The sequence below is a fragment of the Dendropsophus ebraccatus genome, chromosome 6, assembly GCF_027789765.1.
Source record: "Dendropsophus ebraccatus isolate aDenEbr1 chromosome 6, aDenEbr1.pat, whole genome shotgun sequence".
Classification (NCBI taxonomy): Eukaryota; Metazoa; Chordata; class Amphibia; order Anura; family Hylidae; genus Dendropsophus; species Dendropsophus ebraccatus.
The window spans coordinates 116044078-116065562 of NC_091459.1; the positions used below are offsets into that span (position 1 = coordinate 116044078).

The window sequence follows — 21485 nt, forward strand, 5'->3', positions numbered from 1 at the left end:
AGTAGGTATAAGTAGTTGGAGAGGGGGGAAAGTGGGTACAGAGTCGCTTTAAAGCAAAAGGTCCATGGCGATAAAAAAATGTTCAGTACGCCAGGAGGTGATGGAAACATAATAAAGAACCTATACTCACCGGCCCCCGTGCCCTCACAGCGCCACGTCCCACGTCAGTGACTGGAGTGTGACACTGATTGGCTGAGCATACTATCTCCCACCGACAATGACATCCGGCGGGATCCAGGAGCCCGGTGATGTGGCGCTGCGAGGACATGGGGATCGGTAAGTACTGGACTCTGTTTGCTGGACTTTTCCTTTAATACACTTGCAAGCAGAGCATTACTGGGGTAGGTGTAGGCCTGAATCCCCCATTATGTAATATTGCACAACATCCCATTTTTTAGAACCTAATTACATGTGATATTTGCCCTGCACCCAAGAACTGCACAGCAAAAGCCATTACTTTTTTCTGCAAGTTTAGGTGAGCTCATTGGAATTCATGTAGACTATAAAACCCATGGCACAACCACTACATGTGAATGCTCCCTAAAGGGGTTAGTCACTCCAGTTCAACTTCATTGCAAAGACTTTTTGCATGGTTTTCCGCATAGAGATCTATGGGAACTTCCGTCCTCCAAGCCCTTCAGGCAGGTCGGTTCTTCCCTCCGGCAAGGAATGGTTTGTGGTATTTCCTGTTTTTAGCACCTACTACTCAGTGCCAGTGAGAATGCATATTGCTGAGTGTGGAGATGTCTAGTAGAGACATAGTGGAGTATCTTGTTAGACTGGAAAGGTAAGAACTGAAGAGATTTTTCTTACTGTAAGGAGGCGATAAGTGATAGCCTGCATGCTCTGCTTGTGTACACCACACATAGGTCAGCTCGTGTCCCTAGGCTCCTTATATGACAAACAGGTTACCCAGCCTCTGACGTGTCGTAAATTATCACCTTGGTTCATTACCCCGAAGTGGCTAGCGTTCAATGGGGTTTCCATGGGTGTCTGACAAGTGTTGGCAACAAGACTGTTTCCTTGGAGAGCATATTAGCTTTGATACAAAAGTTTTTTTTTTTTTTAAAGATTAAATGTATTACATAGTGATTCAAAGAACTGATCTTTATTGCCTGTCTTCTAAGGTTCTGCCAGTCTGGTTTGGATCTGCCGAGCCTGCAGCACGCAACATGCATACGCATACAGCCATACAGTCTAGATTTTTCAGGACCCCCTAGGGCCGCATTCAACTTCTCCAGCCGCTGAGAGTCAAATGACGAGTGTTGAGGTTTGGATTCACCCGAATGTTCGGCAGGTTTACTCATCACTATTCCTTACATTCTGCCGTCTCCCCACATCTGCTTTGTGGTGAAGATCGGTATAATCTGAGACAGTGTGCTGCCTGACAATCCAATTGGAAAGGCTATGGTAGTTGGGTAGCTTATCCCTAGAACCAGACTGTCCAATATGACTGACAATTTGGAGAGAAGAGAAAGGCAAAATGGTATAGTTAGTAGTGAGTCCATACCATGTTTCCTCTTGGATTGTGGTAGTAATCATCAACTTACTTTAGTCAGGCTGGCACATCCTCCCTTCACGTGAAGAATACCCCCACTGCAGGCTCCAGTGCCAGTCTGGAGATTATATGTAGACCCTTTGGCATCCAGATTAGTTGCTGACATTGACCCCCTATACATAACAAGACATGTAAGTTTTTGATGGTCCAAATTAGAGTTACCCAGGGTTAGAAAAAAAAAATGCAGCTACTTTCTTGCAAAAACAGCGCCACTTCTGTCCTCAGGTTGTGTGGGTTATTACAATTGAGCTCCACTCACTTAAACAAAACTAAGCTGCAAAACCCACACCCAAACCGAGGACAAGAGTGGTGCTGTTTCTGGGAGAAAGTGGCCATATTTTTCTAATCCTGAAAACCCCCCTTTAAAATTTTAAATTCTGCCAAATTTGCACAATGGGCAATCTTCATAAATCTCCTCTCTCATGAGTCATGTCGCCAAGAACCTGGGGGAATCTGGGTCCTTATATACTAACAACAGGAGCAGCCCTGACACAATTGCCCTTGTAGAAGTACATGAATCCCCCAGTGCACACAGTCTAATCCCCCAGTGGAAATTACCAGACATTCTTGTTCCTGCAGTAAAACCTCAGGCAATATTAAAAACCAGAGGCTGTTCCTTAGTAATTAATGTACTGTGTATATGTGTATATATATATATATATATATATATATATATATATATATCTTCATATTTTTATTTCCATTGATCAGATGAGCTTCATAATTGGACGTGCTGCGTGGCAAACAAGGCCGGGCTGGACGATGTCGCAGTTTTAACTTATCATCCGAGATTAAAAGGAAAAAGACTGATCCCATATGACATACAAGCTGTGGCCATAATAGTTGTCACTCTCAAGTTCATATTTGTCCTGGATGATGACTTTGAATGGTAAGCCACAAACGCATCTCCGTGTTGGGAAAACTCAGCTTAAAGGAGTCGTCTGGGTGAGAAAGCCTATTTCTATAAGTGCATCTTGTATTCGTAGAGGGCAGATATTAAGTAGATGACGTGGATCTTCTGTACAGGGAGCGTGTCTGGAGGACCCAGCATGCCTTTCAGTTACAAGAATAGTCCATTGTATGAAATGGGTACCATGAAATACTTCATTTCCCCTGTGGTGGTGCTGCAGGGAAACTGAACGCTTGCTTCCTGTGCAGATTACAGCTGGTTGCTGATGGTGCCTGCAGCAGGATTCTATAGGTGTCTATATAACATGCTTATAAATTCTGTGATTTCTTCTACCTGTGCTGTTGCTGCAGTTCCTCTTCTTTTCTAGAGATAGTGTATTGGAATACCCAGCTTGTTGCAAATAAAAAGCTATCAAGTCATTTGTGCCTCAAGCCTTGGTATCATTACAAATGAGAATGGGAAGTCTAGTTGTCAAGGCAAATGTATGACACTTGAATCTTCTACTAGACTACTGTGCCCCCCTCTCCCTAGGCCGCATCTCCCCCTCGGAGCTTTTATCTGTCAAACAGTTGTTAAAGGGTACCTATTTCAGAAGCTGTATAAATACCTGCAGCAACTCTCTTGTCTCCAGTTTGGGTGCAGGTTTTGCAACTCTGTTCCATTGAAGTGAATGGAGCTTAATTTTTTTCATGTATTTCTAACGCTGGATTACTCTTAATAATGTGATTTTAGAGCCATCAGTGCTTTTGTTATTCCTCTAAGACTCCCCTCCATGGTACACAGCTGTATCTTATTCTCCAAATTTCAGAGGGGCTGGGCTGTTTGCCAGTAGTACACATACCTGGACATCCTTTCCCTTCTCTGGCCAATTACAGCACATTGTATCTGCTATACCATGAGGCGTTTGCTACAGTACCTGTAATAGATGATATGTGAAAAGAGATAGGGTTATTGACGCACTAGGTTGCAATGTGAGCCAGATGAAAGAAACAGCTGCAGGATACAAGGAAAAGGATTACTCTAAGCAGGGATTAGGGTTTAGGGCTAAGAGGGATTGGGTTTTGGACATTATTCTGCAGCACAGGGCGCATAAAGTAGTAGATACATTGGTATTTACACAAGGGACAGCTGACCAGAAGGTCAAAGATTAGAAGGAGGTTTTGATATACCTTTTGAGGAACATGGTGGATTATCTTCAGAAGGCAGACAGACTCAGCTTGCAGCTACAAAGCCTAGACTTTCTTGGACTCTGGTACTGCTTAAAGCACATGCTAAGCCCCACCCACACTTTCTGTGATTTATCCTGATCTAGCTGTTACTATGGACAGGTTTCCCCTGACAACAAGCAGTGGACAGCAGATTACAGAGAAGAAAGACAACTAGTGGCCATGATTTCAGGGGTAAAAAGTCATGCAATTGAGGAAAGTTGTTTGAAATGACAGTGTCCAATTCTCCAGAGATCCTCATGTTACACTTATAGATTTTGCTACTGATTTTGCTACTGAGATCAACAGCAAAACTTTCTACCCTGTGTGACCTTATCGAGTTCTCTGTTTCCTCTAATCTAATTTTCATGTTTTCCAGGCAGTTAGCAAAATATGCGGAAAAAAAAAATCAAGAAGGAAATGGTAAGAATCTGAGACCTGAGTGGATATATTCTGTCTGCATTGATCATGGGGTCCAGCTAGAAGTTCTGATCATTGACAATGGTGCTAACTGTGGTTAAATTCTAACTGGTTAAACTTTTGTGAAGCCGCCAGGATGTAGTATATGCCAGATAGTTTCATTCTTAGGATTAGGAACACACACACACTTGGGTTACTACTACACATAGTGTCACATAATGCTGCAAAAAGAGTGGGCGACCACACAATGCATATTTCTAAGCAGGAATTTCTACCCTTTCTGATCTCCATATACTCTTTAATAGGTCATATTAACTGGGATTGTCTATATTACAGGTGTCAAAATTGTGGCACCTCCAGCTGTTGGAAAACTACAATTCCCATCTTGCCTGGACAGCCAAAGCTAAAGTTTGGGCTGTCCAGGCATGATGGGAATTGTAGTTTTCCAACAGCTGGAGAGCTGCAAATTTGACACCCTTGGTCTAAATGTTTCCGACATGCAGATATAGATGACCACATGAACTGTCAGCTGGGGTATATACTAACTAGAGATTAGCAGAATGCTGGTGGGAGCAAAGCGCTTTGCTTTGTTACTACTGTAAATTCTCTCATCAGGCTGTAGGCTTTGAAGTCTTCGATGCTCCATGCCGCTCCTTCCTAGGTGCTGGGAAAAGATGGATCCAGTCCTGGGAAATTGGGAGAAGTTATCCAGGACTGGATCCTTTCCCAGCACCCAGGGAGGAGTGGCATGGAGCGGAGCACACTTCAAAGCCCGCAGCCTGATGAGCGGAATACAGATTGGAACGAAGCGCTTCATGGTGTCATCTATATCTGCGTGTGGGAAACATTCAGATCATATAGAACCATATTCTACAATCCACGGTCTCTGCTGTCATGAAACTACTAGCCTTTGTTTGGTTCAGTTGGTGAGTATCACACGTACCAGGCCTGTACATGAGTCATATGTACAGTAGACGCATTGGAGGCCATTGTCTCTGGATTACACGGAGAGTATTTACCTTGCTCTCTGTGAGGTCTCTCTGTCCTGTATAGAGAATACATGGAGTCTGTATTAATGCCCCCCTGCATACTCATTTCAGGTATCACAATATTTGATTTCCAAAAGTGGTACATGACCATGAAGCCGTGTATGGATGAAGCTAACCTGAAACTAGAGGAAGAAAAGGCCAGGTGTGTAGGATTTCTTTGCCGTGGGTGGAACACAAAGTACAATGACCAGTCAATTATACAGTTTATTTCCTTGTACGTATAGAGCATCATCATATTCCGCTGCGCTCTACACTTATTATGACCATTCTCATCAGTCCCTAGTGGAACCTGTATCTAGTTCTATTTTACCCAGTATAATAGCCTAAATGGCTATGTTCACACATAGGGGGAGATTTATCAAACATGGTGTAAAGTGAAACTGGCTCAGTTGCCCCTAGCAACCAATCAGATTCCACCTTTCATTCCTCACAGGCTCTTTGGAAAATGAAAGGTGGAATCTGATTGGTTGCAACTGAGCCAGTTTTACTTTACACCTTGTTTGATAAATCTCCCCCATAAGGTTTTGCTCCCTGGCATTGAAACTAGCACCCCCTGGACATGTGAAGGACTGGGGCTATGTTGCGATTTTGTCAAGAAACCAAAGTGTTGGAGCCTAGGTCTGCTGTGCCTCCAACACCTCTGCACTTCAACGTCACACAGTCTCCCTACTTGATTGACCCACAGCGTCTGTAATGGCTATTGTGGCACAAGTGTGCCTGACATTATGTGGAATAGCCTTATAGACTCACCACACATGTACCGAAATAAATGTTTCCACTGCACAGTCGGCTGTGTGGCAAACGCAGGGGAGAGAAGCGTTCCAGGTCAAGTGCACAGTGGATCCCAGGCCCCGCCTCTTTGACACTTTGGGCCCTAATAAAAGTTGATACTTCACACATTTACAGCTCAGACGGCATATATCAAAGTATCGTACATATAAAGTTACTAAATGCTATTTAACTGTGGTAAAACTGCCTTTCTCATAAGCTAAACAGCACGTACTGATCTAGAAATGAGCATTTGGAATACAATGATTGAAGCAAATCCCTTGTACAGAAAGAGAATTGTATCCATCATGGCTGAATAGCATGGCCTCCAGACTGAGGAGCGCTGATTTGCATACGTTTCTCCATGGACTATTCCCTGAAAATAAGACTCCATACACCAGCTGGGTCTCTCCACAGTATATGCTGCTTATTTCAGAACCCCCTGACTATGACTATTTACATGGGTCACTTCAGTTTGCCTGTGTTTTCCTTCTCCTCAGGTTTTCTTGGGAGAGTGACAGAATTATGGCTTACACTCGAAAAGAAAAAGCAAGGCTTCTGAAAAGGAAGCGTAAGTACAGATTGTTTATAGTCAATAAGGTTTATGAAGGGTAAAGCTAATACGAAGCACACTACTCGCTCTGGGCTGCATAAACATTTACTATTATAGGGTATATGCTGTTGTGTTCTTTTGTTCTGGTGGATTCTGATGGGGACGGTGAGAAGAGTTTCCAGAATAATATTCTGACAATTGTGTCAATAATAAAAGTCTTATTTTTGGATGTGCGGCACCTGGGATTTTTAAGTTCTGTTGGTGCTATCGGTGTCTATGGCACTGTGTCAGTTGCTGTGGCTCTGCCCCATTTATATGAATGAAGATTAGCTGTAGTATTGGTTTGGGCTTTTTGTAGGCCACTTGTACACTGTACTAATTATGGGGGGATCTTGGGGTGCTACCAACTACGTACATTGGGGTCCTATAAAAAAAAGTTAACTTTTTCAGTAGCAGTCAATGGCAGGTGGATACATGGACTTGCAGGAACTGGTAGCATATAGCCTAGATGTGATCTGAACTGACAGAACCACAGGCTGTATGCACAAAACCATGTTTCTTCTATGAAACATGGTCCATGTGTTGGCTGTATTTAGCAGACTGAACACATCCCTAAGAATGTGACTTACTTCCTCCATAGTGAAATGTAATATAGTACATTAATACAGTAATACCACCAGAGCAGAGCACTACCCTACCGAACTGACAAAGCTGTCTTTTTAGTAGGGTAGTGCTCTAGCCATTCGGGAGCTCACTGTATGATAATTCAGTATGATCCCTCTCATTCAGTCTGGGTCTCACATGCAACCTAATGTGTTCATGCAGCCTTAGGCCATGTTCACACGGCGTATAACACCGGCCAGGTCACAGAACGGCCGGTGTCAGAGAAGATCATCCCGGCCGGTACTGCAGTATGATCTTCAGATAATCTTTATTTCTGTTGAATTTGTCATGTGGGCGCACCCACGTGCGCCCACATCCCAATTCACCTTTGCACACAATGGAACATGCGGCCAGAGCTGCACTCTCCATTGTGTTAACTGACATGCCTGTGCGGCCGCTATTTAATGAATGTCAGTTTTTCGTTCGGCCGGTTGGAATCCTGGCCGGAGCGTATACTGTGTGTCTGGATTCCATTCATTCATTTACAATATGTCTTCTGCATAAATCATGACCTTTGTTGCAAATTGCAAGAACGGCCATGATTTATGCAAAAGATTTGCTGTGTGAACATAACCTTACATTGCCCTCCTACTGCTCCAATAGTACAAATCCCAGCAAGCCCTTTCCACGTCCACCATATAAGGATATATGTGGACTTTGCAACAGCTGCAGATTGGGGAACACAATTCTTAATAATGAAACAGCGCCACTCTTGTTTATGGACAGTGGCTGCTACTACAGCGCTGTGGGTAGACTTGTTTTTGTCTCTTGTATACAGTGATCAGTTCCAATGTTTGTTTTTGGTTTGCAAGTAATTTTTCACACATCCTGACCTTATATTAGGACATAGAGATAACTGTCACCTAAGCAAAACAAGAACGTGGGTACCTGTAATAATTTAGCCTGCCTTCTCATGAATAGCATCTTTTGTTTGTGTCCACACAGGGATGGCAAATAACCTGCAGAATCGGTTTGGCAGGCTGGCTGGTGCTGCACCTGATGCTGGGAATCAGCGCCCATCGAGTTTCTTATTCAACTGGGAAGAGCCGAACACAGGCAAGATCTGTTTTCACGGCCACAGCCTGGAGGGAGTTGCGCAAAAAAGCAAGAAACAGTCCTTGAGCCCGGGGAAGAATTACTGGTTGAACACCTTGAAAAAATGCAGCAGCACGTAAGACATTAATAGAATGAATACCTAGTAATTGTTATATTTGGCAGATAGTAATTCAGAAAACAACTGAAGGAATTGGCATTGGTACCTAGAGAATGAATGGTTCATCTGTGTTTTTATTTGGATTCGGCTGTAGGACTATAAGTCTCAGTGAGATATGTCATCATTGGACAGAGAGCTGAAACACCTAAACTAGACAGAAAGTTACATATCACCTAAGGGTGGACAATTTTTCATCGATAAATGATCTCAAACAACCGCTATGACAAACGATTTTTAATCGTTCACCCTATTACATAGGTAGATGATCGTTACTTACGTCCGTTCTTACGTTTGTCTTTTCCTGGCTAATAGACCAGGGAACGACCAAACAACATGTTATTACAACGAACGATGTACGAACAATTTGAGAACGATCAACAATGAAATTAGGTCCAGATTCTATCAAACAATCAACTATTTCTCATTGGTCGTTTAATTGTTGCTTGCTATTACACAAAACGACTATTGTTTAAATACGACGATAATTGTCTTGTGTAATGTGGCCCTAAGCCCTCTGTAATCTAAAATCTCATAACAACAGGATAGTGCGAGTGTAGTTACTCTTTGGTAGTGGCCCTTTACTAGTGGGCATGTAATAGATGCCAGCTTCTCTTTGAATCTTAAACTGGCTATCCATTTCACTGGCTGCTTGGAAAGCATGGATACAGCCATAGGCTGTATCCTTGTTGTTTCAGGACTTCCTTGGGTGCATCCAACTTCTTCAGTCACTGGTAATCAAATGCAGACTGTTCAGGTTCGGATCGGGCGGATTAACTTTACCTCAGGCCCTGGGCTGTTCACCAATCCTCGGCCCCCCATCCCACTGTAACTATGGCAGCACTAGCCTGGCATTCATAGCACAGGATATATAATGTCATGATGTCCTGATTTGTGCAAAATTGCCGTACAAAAACAGTGATTTTTTGTAAATCATGGCAGAACTGTAGCCAGGAGACAATACACCACTGAAAGTAGAAGTCTGTTTGGGTGGTCATGGGGCCCCCCGGGAGCTCAGAGCCCCGGGCTACCACCCAAAACTGACCTATTATAATCCGCTACTGGTTCGGATGAACCTGAAGCGGGCTCGGGATTCGCTCATCTTTGGTCACTACCTTTTACTACTTTTATAACAAATTTTGCATAAACAGTAGAAGCGAATATAACAAGTTTTGTAATATATATCTTAGCAGAAAAAAATGCCTCTCCACTTACCAGGCTGCTTTCTTCTCCTCAACTCATCATTCACCCAGGAAAAATAAAATACCAATAGTGTGTCTTGAGAGACTAAACATATCAGATGACTGAGAGACAGGGTTCAGCTGAGGAGTAGTTATCTGCAAAGATAGACATGGAGACTATGCAGAAAGTTCTAGTAAGTGTAATATCTCCTTAGTGCTGGATTCCTGGCTTACACTGCTCGGTACTGCTCTATAATGTCATCCATGCTCCTACTTCTTATTAAGGTGTGCAATAGAGATGTTGGGGACAGGATCTCAGTGTGTGTGTAGTATATAAGAGACATCATAGCAGCTAGTCTACACCCACTAGCTCAGGAATACTCCTCAAAACCCTAAACTAAAGTCATCTGTAAGCGGGATAAAAGATGCTGATTCCAAATCTGTAATTTGTAGCTTTCTCCTCCTTTGTACTTCCCCGTTGTAACCATACAAACTGGCCATGTTGATGCATAGAGAGGAGAGGACTACTTACCTCAGGAATATAATGGAGAGGACCACTTACACACCTTCATTTGTGGGATTATAGCAAAGGAATGCAAGAAAAATAAAAAATTACAGAAATATGAGATGAGATGTATACTCTACTAACATATAATCTACTGATAACTGCACTGCTAGTACATTCGCTTTTAAGTTTGCACATGAATCCAATGGCGTTGGTGCAAGGAAGCCAGTGCCGCTTTCCTTTTTTTTTAACTGCGGCCTGATTCTCACGTACGGCGCCATTCTATTCCCAGGCACCGGCCGGAGGTGAAGCACTAAAGGTGGGCCGGCCCGCCCCCAGTGTGAGGATTCTAATAGAGCTGCGTCATAGAGGGGCGGGGGGTTCCTTCCACTGGGGGTGGGGCCTGCCTGCCTCCAGGAAACCCCTGTCCCTCTATTATGCAGCTCCATTGATTCTAATAAAGCAGCGCCATAGAGGGGCGGGGGTTTCCTCCCACCAGGGGCAGGGCCTGCCTGCCTTCAGGAAACCCCTGTCCCTTTATTATACAGTTTCATTGATTCTAATAGAGCCACGTCATAGAGGGGCAGGGGTTTCCTCCCACCAGGGGCGGGCCGGCCCGCTTCCAGTGCTTTACCCCTGGCCGGTGCCTTGGAATAAAAAAGCGTCATATGCGGGAACCGGTCTGCGGTTCAAAAAAAGGACCGTGGCACCGGATTCCCCGTACCAGCACCATTCTATCCATGTAAGAAACTTAAAGCTAATGTACTAATAAATTACTGTAGATTTGCTTTAAGTTTAGCGGGTGTTTTGGAGTCCCTTTAAACTTGCTTTACACATTCACAATTACCCAAGACTTTAGCAATGCTGCACTTTATTAATAGCAATAAAAGCAGTAACGTGATTGCAGATAGGATTCTTATCACCGTTCCCCTCTTATGTTACACTCGCCTCCACCATTATCCAGAGACATGTGCAACGTATCATTACCGGGAATGAGTTTGTTTGCTGCCATTGTCGTGATTTAATGCATCAATTCTTCAAGAAAATGAAGATATTCATGCGTCCCCGCTGTTCTCAGGCTCCAGCGTGAAGGGGACTTTGGTCATGTATTGTACTCCAGAGCAGCTCCTTTCTGGGGCATCATTTTCACCCTTCCTGACACGAAACACCCCTGTGTATAGGTTACATTACAGTTTGAGCCCTATCTAAGAATGGCATTGAATTGCGGGATTAAAACGAGAATGCAGAGGCCTGGGTGCTGCCTGTCACAATGGACGCCCAGACACTGTTACAGGCTGCAGATTAATTTCCATCTTCAGGACAAGCCACAGACCAGATTATTTATTTTTTTTCTTACCTTTTCACAAAGGCAAAGTTTATGCCGTGTAAACGGGTAGCTAAGTTATGAAGAATAAACAAAGCCTCAGCCTCCGATGGTCGCCAAGACAAATAAGGAAAATAAAAAAAAGTATCAGTATTCCAGATTTTTTTTTTTTTCTGCTGCTTGTCATTTATGCTTAAAATATATACAGGGCTCCTTTTTTCCTGCTAACAAAAGGTGTTGTGTTCAGGTCGTGCACTTGTTCTCAGTTCCTGGCCCTCTAACAGACTTTTCACGCCCATTCCTGTTGGATTTGCAGGTAAGCTCAGTGTCAGGTGTATATGGATTATGGCGCGAGCCTTGAGAACAGCGAGGGATTTTTTTCTTTTTCTTTCTGCTTTGTATATTAATGCAAGAGCGAGACTGGAGCTTTGTGACACAAAATGCATTGTTTTTATATTATCACACATGCAGTAGTTTGTCTTTTCTTTAGTTATATTACATTGTTTAAGGTTCACACGAGCATCTTTTTATGAAACTAAAGGCCCTATTCCGCGAAACGATTAATCGTCCATATTTGGCCGATAATCATCCCGTTGAATAGAAGGCAACGATCAGCCGTCATCGTTCATGTCGGCTGATCGTTGCAGTCATTTGTTCAACATGTTGAAAAACAAACGACTCATATAGCAGCGATCTGCTGCCGTCGCTCCGTGGAATAGGATCGGCGGCAGCAGACCGCTGCTGTATGGTATGGGCTGCTTGGACGATCAGCGAACACCCGGGCAGCCCCCCCGCACCTCCCTGCTGATAGCGCTCGTTTGCTCCTCATAGTTGCCCCGTGGAATAGGGGCTTAAGTGATGGTGGTATTCAGGGAACTCAGGAGTAGTCACAATAGATGCAGTACAGTGGGTGTCGGGCCTATCCTGATTCTATCCTGATTCAGCAGAAAATTGCAGCAAGGGTCAGTACAGGAAAAGAGAATAAAGTCTTCTGGCTCTTAAAGGGGTTATCCAGCGAAAATCTTTTTCTTTCAGATTAACTGGTTTTGGAAAGTTATATAGATTTGTAATTTACTTCTATTTAAAAAAATCTCACGGGCTATTACACGTGCTGGCAGCGAGCGGGTAAGTGCCGGGGAAGCCCATTAAAAATAGCGGCAATCTGCTGCCGCCGCTCCTGTTCCATGCAGCGACGGCAGCATATTGCTGCTATCCTGGTTATTACCGTTTTAATATGTTGAAAGGCAACAATTAGCCGACATCAAAACGATTATTGGCAGTAACGGTTGGTATCGGCCGAATACGGCCAGTAATCAATGGGGGTCTCATTGAACAAAGTAGGGGGGAAAAAAAGAATAAAATCTGTCGTTCAATGGTTGAACAGTTGTATATGTGTTGAGCAAAGGTGGCTTGAAATGCTGATTCAGCTTTTTTGACTTTTGGTGCATCTATGGCTTGAAATGTTGTGCTGAAGACTAGTTTGACTGGACAGTTCACAACTTTAGACGGCCGAACAATAAGGTTTATCTCAGGACACTTTTTCTTCCACACTTGTTCAAACAACTTGTACTTTATATAGAATAAACCGGTTACCTGGAAATGTAGCCTAAACCAGACCTTCTGGACCCATGACCGATGGGTTATTATGACTGGAAGTCCTAAAAATTTCATGTTACAGTACTATTGATAATCCCATTGAGCTTTTAGTGCAGTACAGGGCAAAGAATTCTCCATGAAGTATAAAATGCTCCCACCAACAATGTTATATCCTTAATGGAAAAATAAATGACGTGGCAAAAATGAACAAAAATATAGCACACCTACAGTAAGTGAATTTTGTGCTAGTCCTGCAATTTCGGAAGCCTCTCAAGAATGTATGGCTAGTATAAACCGGCATATGCTCGCTGACTGATTTTGACATAAAAAATGTCAAGAAAGACATATGTTCTTCAAATAGGACTTGAACTGTGTCCATCATTGCATCCTATAGGAATACACTGTGGGACAGATTGGGCATTGGTCATGCTGGCTGATGTGGCGCAGTGACATTGAATGCTAGAAGCGCTGAGCTGATCGCTGTGCCCGGTTTCTGCTTGTCTGTAAGGTTGGAATTTTTGGGTGGTTGGCAACCCTGGGCCCCGCACCCTATGAGATGGTCTAACGTAAGCGCCTGGCTACCTAAACATATGACACTTCTCCACAATAACACTTATTTATTATGTCTATGTTACTCTTATTAGAGGTATACGCAGACTGTAGTTGCTCTTTTAGCTACTCCTTGTCTACAGTCTATTGACTGTAGGCTGTTATTGTTTCAGCAATGTGTTTCGAGCTTTACCGGTTTGTCTAAATTCTTCAGAGAGGTCATCACAGTTAGTCACTAGACAATACATGAGCAGCTACCTTTGCAAACCTTCATGTGTAATTCCCGCACTTATTTTTATGGTTTGTTAATCCCACTATAAGGGTAGCATGGTGTGTGCGTGGGTAGTGCTGTTTTCTTGTAGGGCTGGGAACCCAACTTTAAATCCAAAAAGGGGTAATCTCTGCATAGAGGTTATATATGAAGTGCAGTGAGAACAGGCATCCCAAACGGATCTCGTATAAACATTGATTTTAGGCAAAAAAAATAAAAGATTTTGCTGGAGATTTATCTAACGTGGAAAATTAAACTGGCTCAGTTTCCCCTAGCAACCAATCAGATTCCACCTCTTATTCCTCACAGATTCTTTAAAAAAATGAAAGGTGGAATCTGATTGGTTGCTAGGGGCAACTGAGCCAGTTTCACTTTACACCATGTTTGATAAATCTTCCCCTTTATTTTTAAAGGTGGTGTGGTTATAAGTATCAGCTTAAAGGGAACTTTGTAACTTGGAGTATTTACTATTAAAGTGTTTTTTTAAACAATTTATTTTTCCTTTTTTTTTTTTTTTTAACTCTCTCCTTCTCTAATAGGGAATGGAGAGGCACCAAACTTTGTTACATACAACATTACAAACTATAAAAAGGATCGAGAGGGAAAAGGAAGGGGGAATCCAAATGATGCTGCTATAAGTCCCTTAATAGATTAGTGTCCCAGGATGTAATTAGAGTCCATCAGAGCCAACTGTCCCACACAGTTTGGAAAAGGTCAGTCAGGATGAACGGAGTATAGAAGGAACAGCTTAATATCAAACAGAGCATTCCAGGGATCATTCCAGGATCTTTGTAATGTTCTTAGCAAAGTGTTCTAGTGGGAAATGTGTATGGAGTGGGGAGAGGTACATGCAGATCAAACACCATCCACTTATGCTGAAGAAAATATGGGCAAGTAAAGATGGTTAATTAGGGGGCCGCCAACTAGAGTGTACAGCAGGAACAGGAAGTCTGATACAGTATGTACATTAGACAGTAAGCGAATCAATTAAAATAATACAATTTGCATCAAAGGCAAGAAAATACACTGCTCAATTCCATGATGACAAGGCCTCGGTGATTATATCAGATTTATTGTATTTGTATACCATAGCACCACTTGTAACACATAACTATGCTCTAGTTTGTGAATCATTATAACGTCCGAGCGGCTTAGATTGGCAACGTCCTATTAAGGCGATAACCACAGTACAACTGAAATAAAACTGAAAGATAAAACCTATCTTGGTACATGCACCAGCAGGTCACTGATGCAATCCCGTCCTTATAAAGGAGATCCGGTTAATCCTGGTCATTACTCATCGGCTGTGTGTAGATGTAACCCACCAGCTACTGCCAAGTATGTAGGCTCTACAATTCTACAGACTCGCTTATTAATAGTTACTAGCTTTTCTTTCCCATGTTTTTTCTCCTTTGTGTGTCATTACACATCTACCGTGACACCGCTGGTTGGAGAAGTGTAAACACAGGGTTGTGTTACAGCGGCTTTGTTGTGCAGGTAAATTCTTCTGCATGAGCAAAAACCTTCGAGCACTTGGTGAAAGCCGATGCCTATAAGGATCCAGTCATGTGTATGGTGCACACCCACTGCTCTCTGACAGTTTAATCTCTACCGGTATAAGAGATCCTGGCTTTGCAGAAGAAGCATAACAAGGGGTTGTCTCAGGCAAACCAAATTTTCTCCATCATTGCTGGGTGGTGTGAAAATAATTAAGCTATACTCACCCCTCCCAATCCCTTGCAGTTGCTGTGCCGATTCTCTTGGTCCTCTGCTGGTGTCCGTTACTTCTAGGGTTCTGTGACATCCTGACCTCGCAGAAACTGACCTGCTAAGTCAGTCACTGGCCACCTTAGCCAGACAAAGGGGGGGGGGGGCAAAACATCACAGGAACCAGGAGGAAACGCAGACCAGCAGGGGGATAGGGAGAGGGGAGTATAACTTTTTTTTTTTTTTTTTACAAAAGGATAGGTGACTTGTGGGACTCCTATGATGTATTGTAGCACATACTTTTACTAGGAAGGCTTCGTTCACACTGCGTTGTTTTTTTTTATGTTTTTTTCATTTAAAAAAAAAATGGATGCATTTGTGTGCATCCATTTTGATTTGTTTTTCATTGACTTTCATCTTAAAAAAAAGAATGTTTTTTCTTTAACGGCCACAAGATCGACTACGTTTTTGTGTATGTTAAAAAAACGGATCCGTTTTAAACCTTTTTTTTTTTTTTTATAGTGGGAGTCAATGGAAAATAGGATCAAAATGGATGCATGCAAATGCATCAGTTTTTTTTAATCCGTTTTAATCCAGTTTTAATCCAAAAACGAATAAAGAAAAAAAACAGATTGCAAAAACGCAGTGTGAACCCATCCTTAGGGTATATGCACACTACGGAATTAAGCGAGGAATTTCAAGTGGAGTCTGCGCAAAACTCTGCCTGTCCTATTGACTCTTGCAATCCGCGAACCACCTAAAGAATTGACATGTCATTTCTTTGGGCGACTCATGGGTTGCACTTGAGAGATCACATGACTCCGCTTAAATTTCTCGCTCAATTCCGTAGTGTGCATATACCCTTACACGAGTTATGCTTTTCTAAAGGCTTTGTTATCATGCTAGCTTTTGCCGTTACAGGTTTATTATGGTTCGTCTCGAGATGTATATTCGGTGTATACATCTTATTCCAAGAACTATTGTGTGAGATTGTTAACTGAAATAGATGGTGGAAATATTTGCACCTATAGGAAAATATCTGAATGTGCGTCAAAGTTCTGTGTTTCTGAAGAGTTTAATTATATGTATAATGTTATGCAAATCTCGCCTGCACTGCCTGAGGGGGAAGCACACTGTCTATTTTAGTGTACACAATACAGTTATATTTACTATTGTATTAGGAAAATTAGTACTTTTCCTTCCCCAATGACCTTGGGCATTTTTTATTTTTTACTGAAATTTAACTTCAATCAGAGAAGATTATTTTGATTTAGGGTTTTTACTTCGGATAGGCCATGAGTATATACACAGTCAGTGTCCGACTCCCAAGACACTCACTCTTGTAACTATACCTGGTTTTGCAGCTCGAAGGACTCCCACTGATCATATATTGATGTCCAAATCTAAGCATAGACTAGAAGTATAAAATCATAAACAACCTCTTTAATATGTACATATGTGGACAAATAAGAGCCTTTTCTACAGGGCAATTGCTCATTCTGAACGTATATGCTTTTTCTTTTTATATTACAGGTTTTTAACTATAATTTTTCAGCTGTACATTTCCCCCTCTAATAGGGGATTTGTAGGCTACAAATTATGGAAGCAAAGAGCTGCATGGGTGATCCAGCGATCATTGGTGCAGCCCTGCCACATGATGATGTTGAGCTTTGTAATAGGCTCAGGGCCGTTTTCACGAGTAGGCACCTATGGTCCGGTGCCTGGGGCAGCACCAGGGAGCAGGGGGAAGGAAACAACCTTTTTTTTTTTTTTTTTAGTCTCCCACCTTCTGTTCAAACTTGACAGTAAATCTGGTGTCTTTTCGATAGGGGGTGGTGTTTAGAAGTCACAAAGTGGCAGTTTTGGTCAGGTCTGGCAGTGTTATCCAGTCACAGTATGGCGGTATTGGTCAGGTCTGGTGTGACTGTTATCCAGTCACAGTATGGTGGTATTGGTCAGGTCTGGTATGGCAGTGTTATCCAGTCACAGTATGGTGGTATTGGTCAGGTCTGGTGTGGCGGTGATATCCAGTCATAGTATGGCGGTATTGGTCAGGTCTGGTATGGCGGTGTTATTATTGGTCATACGCCTATTGGTTACCGTATGAGGGTCTGGTTTCGGCTGCATTTCGTGACATACAGTAAATGTGGGAACGCGGCCTAAGACTGTTTAGATATTAATATGATGTTCAGAAGCTAGAAAATCCTGATGCTAATTGGTGAGTGAAGATGGGGCGTCTTCAGATTTAGCGCTTAGGGCAGCAGCAGCTGGTAAGTACGGCCCTGAATAGGCTCCTTAAATCTACATGAGATTTTATTTACTGTGCACATTGGACCTTGGGCCTAAAGTCTTTTGATTAATCCAGAATAGCCTAGACCAATGGTCTTTAAAGGGGTACTCTGGCGGGGGGGCATTTTTTTTCCTGGGACCTGCATCGCGGCGCTCCGGTCCGCGATGCCCGGCCTCTTCCTGGTGTCTGACACGGGCCCAAGACGTCGGGATCCATTTCAAGTCCGCTCAGATCCCGCCTCTGTCACTGACTGGCTGAGCGGACCTGAGACGTATCTTTTTCCTCAGCCACCTCATCCCCGGTCCCAGGAAAAAAATGCCCCCCCCCCCCGGAGTACCCCTTTAACTATGGGGTGTCCTCCTGTTGCAAAACTAGAACTCCTGTAGTCTCTCATCTTTTAGGCCTTATTACCACATTCTGTAGATTTGTTCATAATTGCCGATCCGCAATTATGGACAAATTTAGGACCCATTGATTTCTATTGGGCTATTTACAATATCCCTAGTTTTACGGATCCGCAATCTGTTTTGTAAAAAAAAATAGAACACGTCCTAGGACGGGCAGTAATTGTGGACCAATTAGACAATAGTCTATTGCAGGGGTCCCCAAACTTTTCACACAGGGGGCCAGTTCACTGACCCTAAGACCGTCGGAGGGCCGGACTATAAAAAAAAAAATATAATCAAATGCAACCCCCCCCCCCCCCCCCAAAAAAAAAAGTAAAAGCATCCCTCTTTCTTTCCACCCCTCACCCAGCCCCCACTCAACCCCTCAACCAGCCACCCCTCAATCCCCCTTCATCCCCTCAACCAGCCCCCTTACTCCTCCTTCACACCGTCAACCAGCCCCTTCCCCCTCCTTCCCACTTTCAACTCCCCCCTCACTCCCCCTTCCCATGCTCTATCAGCCTCCCCACACACACACACACTTTACCTTCACCCCCTCAACCAGCACTCCAGGCCCCCCTGCAGGAATACTCACCACATCGGCTGCTATCTGTCTGTTTAATGTATCTGTTTTTAAATGGTTACTTTTACTTTGAATGTACACAAAGTGGTCATCTATGTTTTTGTGTACGCTAAAAAATCCATTTTGTGTACGCTAAAAAATCCATTTTGATCCATGTTTCTTTCTTTCTTCTTTTTTCATAAAACATATACGTTAAACAGACTGCAAAAACGCAGTGTGAACCCAGCCTTACATCCATAATGTCTGCAAAAAATACGAATCGTCTTTCTATTTTTTGTGGATTTGCAAAAATACAGAATGCCAATGCACTACAGAATAATTTTTTTTGCGGATTGCAGACACACTGTCCTGAAAAATTACTAAATGTGTGAAGGAGTCCTTAGCCAGTGTGGAGACGGAGCAAAAAGCCACATTTCCATGGACATCCCATTGTGTTTAGCAGAAAATGTAATGCTTCATTTCTCCTGTGGTGGTGCTGCAGGGAAACTGCTACCAGTTCCTCTACAGATCACTGATCAGCTGATCACTGGGAGTCCCATCAAGCAAAACACCCAGATATCCACTTATTTTTAGGGTAACCATTTTCAAACTGTTGTCTATGGTATCTGTAGATCCTGGCTATGTTAATCATTCTATCATCTCCTGACAGCTTGGAGGGGAAAGCACAAGGATTTTTTTTTTCTTGTTGTGTGTTACAGGTTGCTCCTAATTTAACAAAATTTTCTGAAGAGCAAAAAGATAACCTTGGAAAATGCTACATTATTTACAGGATATCTATCCTAAGCTGGAAACTCCTGGGGCCCTATTATACGGGACGATTATCCTGCGAAAATCGTTATATCGTTCGGATTTAAACGATAATCGTTCTGTGGAATTGCAGGCAACGATCGAAAAATCGTCCGTATGTCGTCAATCGTTGATTTTGATCTAAATCTAAAATTATCGTTAAATGTTTGCTAATCTTATGCTGTAATTCCACATTCGTTCGCTCAAGTTCCGCATTTGTTCACTAATCGTTCAGGAGTAAACGATCATAGTAACGATCGCAATAACGACCATCGTTCTGTGTAATATGGTGAACGATTTCAGGTTAACGATAAACAATCTCGTTTGCGATTGTTAGTCGTTAATCGTTAAAAATCACTCCATGTAATAGGACCCTTAACGTCAGGGCATTTGCAGGAGGTCTTGTGCATTGTCCAGCACGCTGGATATAGTCCATAGTATTTTTTCCTGGAATAGTTGGTGCTCTCAAACACGGAACTGCCTCCCTGTGTAATGCTTTATGGTTACACAACATTCGTACAGTCATTAGGGGTCATGGGCTGCCTATAGTTAGTTACGTGACAGTTGCTTTTGTCATCTGTCTTGCTCTCGAATAGATGGATCAAAGACATTGAGGATTGGTTTAGTTGCTATGGGACCTGTGTTAGTAAATATCCCACGCTGAGCCGCTTGTATGTCACATAAAGGTGAGAGAGACAGCTGAATTGTCAGGTAGAGCTTGTATGGAGCCGGCTATAATATCACTATGTCCCGCTCTCAAGGAACCTCATCTCCATCTCAATGGGTTATAGGTATCACTTCGCCAGGGCTAACTGCTATAACCACACAGAGTAAAGAATAGCCATTCACATTCAATGACTGACACACAGCAGACGTGCCCAGTACCTGTCTACCCCATAAATAAGTCTGATGTCTTTTGGACATGAAGTTATGTCTGCTATAAGTGGCGTAGATTTGTGCCAATCATTTTTATATATTGGCAGTGGTTGCACCATCACTTTAACCTTGTTCACATTTCTGGTCGGTTTTCTTTGCATGTGCTAAAGTTCGTGACTTTTCAGGCCACAATAATGGTTATTGCTGTTGTCAAATCAATCTTTGTCATTTCAAATAAATCGATGGAATATGTTAATTTTTTTTTCCCAAAATCACTACCTGTAAAGGCATCCTTAGCGAAAGAGGGTGGGAGCTTTTAAAGGGTTTTTGGGAGGGTTTGGGATAGGTCATCAATATCTGATTGGTGGGGATCTAATAACTGTTTGCTAGAACCACGGCACCTATATACATGGTGAATCTGACATCTCCATATTGGCCACTGCAGCTTAGGACCCATTCACTTAAATGTCACTGTTGTATTTTTTATTTTAGCAGAAATCATTAGTCCAGGCGAGTTTAAGAAACTTTGTAATTGGGTTTATTAGGCAAATATGCCATTATCTGCATTCAAGAAGCCTTTCCCCAGGTCCCCCCCCCCTCCCTCCTCTTTTCCATTTACTAGAAAATATCAGGAAATTGTGACTTGTTGCATCAGACACAACCCTGTCTGCTCTATAGAGAGGGGAGGGGGGAAGAGGGAGGAGGGAGTTAGTTGGCAGCAGAAAGCAGAGAATAAAGGATTACACAGCACAGAGGTGGGTGACAGTGGTATTCAGAGGTCTGAGATGTCAGAGGAGATAGCCGGGTGATTAACTGTAGATTAACTCTTTGTTGTCCTGTTTTGGTGCCTCATCTCTCTCCACCCCTCCCCTCTCCATAAGCAAGCCATGAAGACAGGGGGGAGAGCTTCAAACTGTTTTTTCATGATTAAAAATGCATTTTTCGCCTAATAAATTCAATTACAAAGTTTTTTAAAATCGCCTCTACTATTGATTTCTGAAAAAGAAAATTAAACGATAGTGACACTTTAAGTAGTGAGCTGCAGCAACCAAGCATGGCGGGTACACAGTGTCTCTTTTTACTGTGCGAGCAGTG

The 21485-nt window shown here is 42.8% G+C and overlaps 1 protein-coding gene across 1 annotated transcript in view; it reads left to right on the plus strand.

Annotated features, from left to right (window-relative positions):
* The window catches only part of TAF1B (TATA-box binding protein associated factor, RNA polymerase I subunit B), a 64486-nt gene that overhangs the window by 41291 nt on the left and 1710 nt on the right, over positions 1–21485 (plus strand). Inside the window, exons 10-14 of the mRNA XM_069973972.1 lie at positions 2270–2447; positions 4053–4096; positions 5194–5284; positions 6411–6481; positions 8072–8297. Of these exons, the coding sequence (XP_069830073.1) occupies positions 2270–2447; positions 4053–4096; positions 5194–5284; positions 6411–6481; positions 8072–8297 (610 nt within the window). The remainder of the gene's footprint in view (positions 1–2269; positions 2448–4052; positions 4097–5193; positions 5285–6410; positions 6482–8071; positions 8298–21485) is intronic.